The following is a 9669-nucleotide window of genomic DNA, read 5'->3' as shown; positions in this document are numbered from 1 at the left end:
ATTTCAGAAATCAAACTATTAGTCAATAAAACAAATATATATATAATTTTCAGAAATCTTATCAACTAAATCAATATAAAAATTATTTAATCTACTTACTAACAATAACCTAAGTATAAAATTTGGATACCTTAATGTTTTCATCACTTGATTTTGGGCCTTTTGGCAAGAAAGATGCGGCTTGGGATTATGAACGAAAGAGGTCTCATTTCTAATTGATATGAAAGAAAGCAAAGAGAGAGAGAGAACGGACAGGTGGAATAATTTTAATTATAGGAGCAGTAGTTGAAGAGGCGCTATTTGGAGATGAGTAGTTATTTTGGAAGTTATTATCTTCAGTACGTACTTAACATATAATAAATCGTGGGTTGCTGAAAATAATATATTAAATCATACCTTGTGTTTTGGGGTAACTTATAAATATACAAACTATTTTAATTAGTGATGGAAATCGGACCACATAAATTTCTATTCAAGGTGGTCATTTTGGAGTTACTTGTTATTGCTAAATTAATTGATTTACATGATAGAAAATAAGAATATATATATATATATATATATATATATATATATATATATATATATATATATATATGTTTATGTTGTGCTTTTATTTTAGTATTTTAATTACGGTACATTTAAAATATAACTGTTTAATTAGATTGTAACTCAAATTACACGGCGTTACAAAAGTACTGTCACTACTCTAACAAGGTTCGATTACCAAAACACAAATCATGCATGACTCACAAATATATAAAATAAAATCAAACATCAATCCAAAACAATCATCATAAAAAGAACATCTAAGTAAATAAACTAACACAAGTTCATGCTACAACCTAAGCCCTTAGAGAGAAAATTAGCCTCTCATGGATGCAAAAACAATAACATCCATGATAGAAAACAAAGAATCCATACAAGTAAGATTAAGAAAATAACAAGAGAAATAGAATACACAAATTCCCAAGTTATGCCTCAGTTCTTCCTTGCAAGCTCCTCGAGATCTGCCAAGTCATTCAATCCTTCGTGCCTTTAATTCACTTGGGAGATGAGATGGATGAAGAAGATGATTAGGATTTGATGGAAGAGAATGGTGGAATCAAAGATGACTTCCCCAAAGGGGAGATACCCTTTCTCCTGCTGCCTCCCCTTCATTTATGGTAGGTGTAGGGGTAAAATCGAACGTAGAACATATTGCTTTTATATATATGTGCTTTGTTTAATTTATTTTTGTTTGTTAGTTTTGGTTATGGATTGCCTAATTGTGACATTTACATACCGAAAGTCTTGGTTTGGTTTTGCATATGAGGTGCTTGATGATTTGCTCATGACAACCTTAAAGTAATGAAGAATACAGCTTTGGGATTACTCAATTACAGTTAGGGGCGAGTATAGTATACAACAGGGGTAGGCACTTGCTTACTCCTAGATTTTTTTTTTTTGGATCAGGCTTTTGTTATGAGCTTGCCTACCCCAGAAGTGAAATCCTGCCTACCCCAGGCCCAGAACCCTCTCCTGCACGAAGAAAAAGAAGAAGGTCACGTCTCTCACAAAGGAAAAGGAGGGCTCCGTTGCACGTCTCTCCTGCGTGGAGGAAAAGTCGTGCGTCTTCTCTCTTTCGCTCAGTGTGCGCGCACCGTGCGTCTCTCGTCTCTCTTGCAAGCACCGTGCGTCTTCTCTCCTGCCATCCTACGCGCCTAAGCTTTTCCTTCGCTCAGCGCCAAAACCCAACTCCTTCGCCTCAGCTTTAATTGCAAAGGTTAATTGGGCAATTTTATAACAGATCTGATTGACTTGATTTAACAATCTGACATCGCCAAACAATTAGGGAACATAAACTTATACTAAAAACTGTAGTAGATCGGATTGGTCAATTTTACAATACAACTTTAATTGGTCAATTTCATGCAAAGTATCCATTAATTGGTCAATTAATTGGGCAATTGGTTGTATGTATAGCTTGGTCAATTAATTTGATAGGTATTTGTTTCTGCCAAGTATCAATTAATTAAGTTAAATTAATATATTGTAGAATGCTTTCTATTTTGTATAATGCTGATAGGTATTTGTATAGGTATTTATTTCTGATAGGTGTATAGCTTGGTCAACTAATATATTGTATAATGCTTTTTATTTTGTAGTACTGCACATGGCTAAGTTAAATTAATTACATGATAATGCATGCTTTGAGTGGTTGATTTGGTACATTAAAACTAATAAATTTTGTTTGACAGCTTGCCTAAGCATTGACTGACTTTTAGCAATTCATAACTTGGTCAAGACAGAGAGGAGAATCAATATTATCATTAGTTGGTATATTTTCAAATTCCTCTTATGAATTAGTGAGATAGACATTTTAAATCTGTCGTATAGTTTATCTATTAGTTTACAAATTAGTGAAATGGTATTGATATTGCTAGTGGCTACGGCTAGTGTTGAAATGGGTTTAGGGTTTAGGTAGTTGATGAACGAATTATGCAACGATGGTAAAATATGAGTAACTGTAGAGGAAAGCTCCCTCCATTGACTTGATTTTGTAGCATTAATATATTTCTTGTTTTTTGATATGTAAAATAATATTTGTTATAAACTTTTGACTTAGTTGAAATCTTTGATGTTCATTTATATTAAAAAAATATTTTTACAACAATTTATATAGTTATGTTTGCCTATTCTTGATTGAATTCCTAGTGATTACAGTCACATGGAATTAAATCGCAAAAAAGAGTTTTGCATGATCCAATTTTATAGTATATTGTTCTGAACAACTTTTCTCTCGTACAATTAATGGATTGCCGAAAAGTTTTAGTCCTCGTATCAGACCCAATTATCTGATTTTCCTGCAGTACAATCAAAAGGATCAAACCATACCCAATACCTATCACAACAAATAATCTTATAACCATGCTACTCTGATCTTGAGGTCTCTTCTCTTTCAGACCATCACATCACATGTTCATGTTGTATGAAATTGGTATACGTAAAAGCATCAATCCTTAATTAATCAGGATGAGAAATCATCTTCATCACTCTCACACGTATCAAACATCTCTAAATCTGAATATGATGGTTGCAGTGCTGGAGGACTTAATTCCCCAGAGCTTCCCAACGAATCAGCTTTTGGGATTGCAACAAATTCTAGAGCAGACACCACATCACTGATTACAGGCCGACTCGTGGCTTCCTCCGAAAGGCACAATGCTGCGATAGCTAATGCTTGATATAGACTTTTCATTGGAAAATCTCCCCTCAGTAATGGATCTACCATTTTGATGAAATTTTTCTTGTCCTTGAACAATGGGGTTGCCTACCAAATTCCAGAAAACTTGAGTCAATACTAATCTAGTGAGGATATCCCATTCCAAAAAAGTTTCTAAGAAAATTTAGGACATCGATCAGTTATGTAACTGAAATAATTTAAAAAATGTCCAAGTACTAGATGTGTAGTTTGTACTTTCTACTGCTACTTAGAAGATGATAACCAAAAAAATAAAGGGTGGAACTTACCCACTGAACAAGGATTTGCTCCCGGTTAGGCCTTGTCGTGTCAACCGCTTTTCTTCCAGTGATAAGCTCCAACATGATCACCCCAAAACTATATACATCTGACATCTTAGATAACTTTCCTGTCAATGCATACTCTGGAGCACAATAGCCATATGTGCCCATAACCCTAGTTGTAACATGGGTTTTCTCGCCAGTAGGCCCAAGCTTTGCTAGCCCAAAATCAGATAGCTTTGGATGAAATCCATCACCAAGAAGTATATTAGATGCCTTTAAATCTCGGAATATCACAGGTGGATTTGCCATGTCGTGGAGATATTCAAGTCCTTTGGCTGCTCCAGCAGCAATTTTCATCCTGGTCTCCCAATCCAAAGGCTTATGACTTGTAGAACAATCTACATTAAACAAAACAGCATTAGATATTTGCTTGAATAATTATTGATAAATGATTAATAGTTAACAGAAATAGGCTGGTTTGGAGGAATAATATTGTACCTATGAGGTGATCTTGTAATGAACCATGTGGCATGTATTCGTAGACTAAGATTCTTTGGCCATTGTCAATGCAGTATCCAAGCAAGTTGACAAGGTTGGGGTGATGTAACAGACTGAGCATCAGTACTTCCACGAGGAATTCTCTATTGCCTTGGCATCCATGCCGGTCAAGCACCTTCACAGCAATAGCCTGAGTAAAAAAGAATATTATTAAATATACACAATTTCAGGTATTGTTAATATTGTTTAACATTCTGTATGTACATTTGACTGTACATGTCAAGTTTACTATCAATATATATGGTGCTAAATGTAACAGTGATATATATGTGACATGAATAAGAAACTGTATTTGAATAAAGAGTAATCAGTACTTCATTAGTTTCTTGTATGCGCCCCTTGAACACTCTACCAAAGCCTCCTTCACCGAGTAGGTTGCGTGCATTAAAATTCTCTGTGGCCACCTTGAGTTGGTTGAATGTGAAATCCCGTGATGGGATATTCTCATTGCCAATTCTTAAAATTTCTTGTGCAGCATAGTGGTGCATCTGAGGATCTGTGCATATTCACAAAATATATGAAGCATCACCCATATAACTTAAATATATAGTACTTCATTGTACAGTTTTACCTTGCATGCCAATTTTTTTTTTTTTTTTTGGGGGCAAACCTCCTAGTAATGATAGCTAAAGATAAAAATTGCATCTGTTAAGCCATGATGCATAATTGTTTTTTTTTAATTGCAATTTTATTTGAAAACGAAAAGAAAAAAAAAATCAAATTACCAGAATTGACGGAGAGAGTATTAACAAGACTAGCAAGTTTATTTGGTTCTTGTTTCTCCTTCTTCCTTCTCCACAGTAACCTTCTCTTCTTCTTCTTTTTCTTGTCCTTTGGTTGTTTTGGTGGATGTTCCTCTTTAATTTTTAGAAAGGGAGAACAAATTTTGTTTTACTTTCCACAAAACATTCGTTTCTGATTTTTCAATTATAAAAAACTTTATGTTGAATAAATAGATGTAACATAAACGAAGTCATGCTTTCTGATACCATATAAATGCTTCCTTTTCTTCGTTTTCTTCTTCTCTGTCTGTGGCTGCAGCTGGTTTGGCGAGGGTAGTTTTTGTTCCTCTTTGACATTTTATAACAACACAAAGATCATTAATAGAATATTATGGCTTTATACTTGATTCAACAAAGTAAATTATAAGCACTAGTTGCACATATAGAGTACCTAATTAACTAACAAGACAATTTTTTTGTTAAACCATAATAATAAGAGAAAACCATTTCAAATACTTCGTTTAACATAACTTTTAAACATCATAAAGAATTTTACCATAATTTATAATAAGAAGGCTGCTAGAATGAAGATGATGAATTGTAACATAATTTCACCATTTCTTATGGCATTTGAATAGTCAAAATTGTCTAACTTTTCCTTATTTTTCTTCCCTTTTCCTCACTTCCACATTTTATTTTTCTTTTTTTTTACTATAGGCTGAAAATGAAATTAAATCATTCTGTAAAAACAATGTTCAGTTTTTGGACTATGTTCTATTCTTCTTTATCATAATTTGGCAGATCCCTAGCTAGTGTACTGCAAAACTTCACAATTGTTGAAAAATAAAATAGGATTCAAAATTATAACAGCTAGTTTATTTATTAGAATAGGGAATAGTGTATCATTATTAATAGAATAAGAAATAGTGTCTTGTAATTAATAGCAATAGGGAATAGTGCATTCTAACGGTTAGTTTTTTTTTATTGCCTTGTAAGTATAAATAGGGGCACTTATAGTCAGAAAAATAAGATAGCAAATACAATTTATTTTCTTAATCTTTTATCTCTTTGTCTTATAAAAAATATCATGGTATTAGAGCCATAAGAGCTATGTGACCAAAAACACACAAAATGACAACAAAATTCAACAAAAAGAAAGATGGCTTAAGAAGGGCAAATCAAGGCAACAAATTTCTCCAAGCTAACAGACACTTTGCTCAATAGCAAAAATTACGTGTCACAGATAAAAACAGCATCCAGGATACTGAGTGGTTGAGAGATGTTAGAATACATCAATGGAGAAAACAAAAAACTAGAAGATGCACATTCGGCAAAACTAACCGATGAAGAAACAAAGGCAGCAAAACTATGGAGAACCACAAACGATAGAATCATTGCCTTACTCATGAACTCAATGAAGCCGGCTGTATCTGACATCTTTATGATGACAAAAATGGCACATGAGTTGTGGGAAGCGATAAAAGTCATTTATGGCCAGCAAAAAAAATTCTCACATATTTATCAACTTTATATAGGAAATTCAACTAGAAAAACAAGGGTTAAGAAGCAATACTGAGTACCTTAGTGCTCTTGAAAAAAACACAATGAGCTTCGATCCTATCAACCAAATCATGTTATTTTTCAGTACCTCGTGGGTCTAAACTCAAGTTATGATACAGTAAGATCTCAAATCATGACTATGATACCTCTCCCTTCTTATTCTCAAATTAAAGTCTAATTCAACAAGAGGAAAACATGAGACTTGCCATGAATGGTCCACATAATGCAAGCCACGAGGGACACAAGACCCATGGCTTAGCTGTAAAAAATTTCAATTTTAATAAAAATTTTGGCTTTCAAAATTGCCCACATCAAAACAAAATGAAAAATGTAACCGCTGTGAAAAGGAGGGTCACACTCAGGATAAATATTGGTATCTCTATCCTCATCTCAGACCAAAAAAAATTTAAGGGAATTAATCATAATCAAAACTGGGAGAAAAACAGCGAAAAAAACGAAATTATTAAAAGAGGTAGCTTAAATCTTTTTTAGGAATAGAGGTAGCTTATTTAGATAAAGGACTTTTTATTTCTCAAAACAAATATACACTTGATTTATTAAAAGAAATCAGTAAATTAGAATGCAAACCAGCCTCTACTCTAATTGACAACAAGTAAAAATTAAACAATAAAGATGGTGAACCATTAAAAGACAAATCAATTTCAAAGACTTGTAGAAAAATTGATCTATATATCTAATAGTTACTCGTCAGGATATTTCGTTTTTGTAAGTCAAATTAATAAGTTCATGCACCCACCAAGAACACCACATTTAGAAGTTGTAAATAGAATTTTGAAGTACTTAAAAAGTAATCCCGGTAAGGGCATTTGGATGACAAATAATTATTATAATGATATATGTGGCTATTCTGATGCAGATTGGGCTGGAAGCTTCAATAGAAAATCGATAACCGGTTTTTGCACATTTGTAGGTGGAAATCTAGTCACATGAAAAAACAAAAACAAAAATGTTATAGCACGATCAAACACCGAAGTTGAATGTCGTGTCATAGCATCAAAACGCAAGCGAACTGACATGGGACAATCAATGCCTATCAACAATGGGATTTAAAACTCAAAAACTTATGAAAATGTATTGCGACAATAATTCGGCATGACACATAGCATCAAATCCCGTGTTTCATGAGTGAACAAAACGTATAAAAGTGGATTGTCACTTTATTAGAGAAAAAGGTTCAAGCAAACAAAATTGAAACACCATATGTAAAAAGTTAAGATCAACTTGCGGATATCTTCACCAAAGGCTTGGATCCAAGTTAATTTGAGAAAATTATAAGCAATCTAGGATTGTACGATATGTATATTCCTAGCGTAGGGACTGTGTTGAAAAATAAAATAGGATCCATAATTATAACAACTACTTTATTTACTCGAATAGGGAAAGGGAATAGTGTACCATTATTATATAATAGGAAATAGTGCCTTGTAATTAATAGTTGGTAGGATTTTTATGTAGAGGCCATAAACAAAAGAAAAAAATAAGAGATAAAATATTATAAGGAAGCTTAATTGTATTTCTTGAACTTTATCGTCACATAGAATACAAATGAGATATATTTATAACAACATAAATTTCTAAAATGAAAAAGCTATAAATGACACCTCTTAAAATATTTTATACTAAATACTAAATACTTCATTCTTAATATAGTCTGCTAAACATAGCCTATTATTTCTAACATTCTGCTAAATCAAGCCTAATGAAAATATATGATGAGATGAGAAACATACACAACAATAGAAATAGAGAATAGGACATTCTAACGGCTATTTTTTTTATTTCTTTGTAAGTATAAATAAGAACACTTGTAATTAGAAAAATAAAATTGCAAATACAATTTGTATTCTTAATCTCTTTTCTTTTGTCTTACAAAAAATATCAACAATGTTATATGTGTTTGCAATCTCGAAACTAATAATAAGTACTTGGAAATTAATTTATTAATGCTACAAAAATAATGAAAGCATTTCTTATGGAACTATATCAATTTGATTTACTCATGTCGCAAGATTTGCAAAATAAATGAGATATTTTATAGGCAAAGATATAGCAGTCATGATCAACTTTTTATTAAAATTAAATACATACCATATTGGATAGTTGTATTATTGACGTTTGTTCGATGCTTGTTTCCCTTTTCCTTCCTTTTTTTCCTCCAAATTATCCCTTTCTTCTTCGTTTCCTCCTCTGGTATCTGCGATTGTTGCTGAGGATGGAAATGTGGTGGTGGTGGTGGTGGTGCATTTTGTTGTTTCTTCTTGGAAGATTTAGCATAGCAAAAACAGGTTAGCAAATTTTTTCCATTGCATTTTGTGTAATAATTCAATATCCCCATAAGCTTCCCCTTGTACGGATCTACCAGAGAGTAGACAACTCTCTGGCTGATTCACAAATCAGAAAAGTTATTGAATTTGCAAGAAGAATTTTTTGATGTTTTTTTTTTTCTTAATTGTGGTATTTTCTACTTTTAGCTTTCTCAACAGTTAGGATTGATAATGGGCAACCAACAAGTGCAAACTTACCAGGGTTTTATTGTTTTTTATATTTTGTCAAATTCATGAAGGGTGAGAATCCTTTGAGAACTAATTACTAAAAATAGGAGAGCCAGCGCATATTTGAAAGCTTACTAGCTTCCTCTTCTGTTATTTGCTTGAACCAATAGCAATTAAAAACGAAAAAAAAAAACTGGAGATTTCAGACCTTTGTGTACCGATGTTATTAGTCTTTATCCAATAGGGGTTTTTATGTACTTGCTAGCTAGTCTCCAAATTCAACGCTCTTAATAATTAATTAGAGTCTGAGTCGTCTGAGGCCATGCATTGTCTTTTTAAAATTTTCTGTAGCAGCTTTTATATATATGACAATATTTTAGTTAGGATTAATTCAACAATAATTAAGCAAAAGAGTAGACATGATAGAATTTGAAACTTTTCTTTATATTAGTACTAAGGTATTCTTAAGTTCACTAAGCTCTTTGGTGAACTCAAATCTAATACTTGTCAAATCGGCTTGAAATGACGAATTTGAACTGTTGAAATCCGCCTACTTTACAAGTGATGCGTTTACATGTGAGAATTTTAAACATTTGAATTAATTTAGTATAAAGTAAAGCGGTCAAAAAACGTTCAAAAAATGAATGCATTAAAATTAATTTATTAACCATTCTAATTTTGACCGATTGACTTTATACTAAATTAATTCAAATGTTTAAAATTTTCACATTTAGACACATCACTCGTAAGGTAAACAGGTTTCAATGGTTTGGATTCATCATTTGAAGCTGATTTTATGGGTTTTAGACTTG

General features: G+C 32.4%; 1 protein-coding gene across 1 annotated transcript; it reads right to left on the bottom strand.

Moving 5' to 3' along the window:
- Positions 1 to 2762: 2762 nt before the first annotated feature.
- LOC144553647 (putative serine/threonine-protein kinase PBL23) lies at positions 2763 to 8845 on the bottom strand. The gene is made up of 7 exons (XM_078301891.1): positions 8454 to 8845; positions 5052 to 5132; positions 4788 to 4919; positions 4377 to 4558; positions 4003 to 4192; positions 3511 to 3902; positions 2763 to 3310 (listed from the first exon to the last, which is right to left on the bottom strand). The coding sequence occupies exons 1-7, from the start codon at positions 8698 to 8700 to the stop codon at positions 3008 to 3010; spliced, it is 1527 nt and encodes a 508-aa protein (XP_078158017.1). The 5' UTR covers positions 8701 to 8845; the 3' UTR covers positions 2763 to 3007.
- Positions 8846 to 9669: the final 824 nt, after the last annotated feature.

The sequence above is a fragment of the Carex rostrata genome, chromosome 4, assembly GCF_964058835.1.
Source record: "Carex rostrata chromosome 4, lpCarRost1.2, whole genome shotgun sequence".
NCBI lineage: Eukaryota > Viridiplantae > Streptophyta > Magnoliopsida > Poales > Cyperaceae > Carex > Carex rostrata.
Note: the sequence above shows the minus strand (reverse complement) of the source record. Positions and strands in the feature narration are given on the sequence as shown.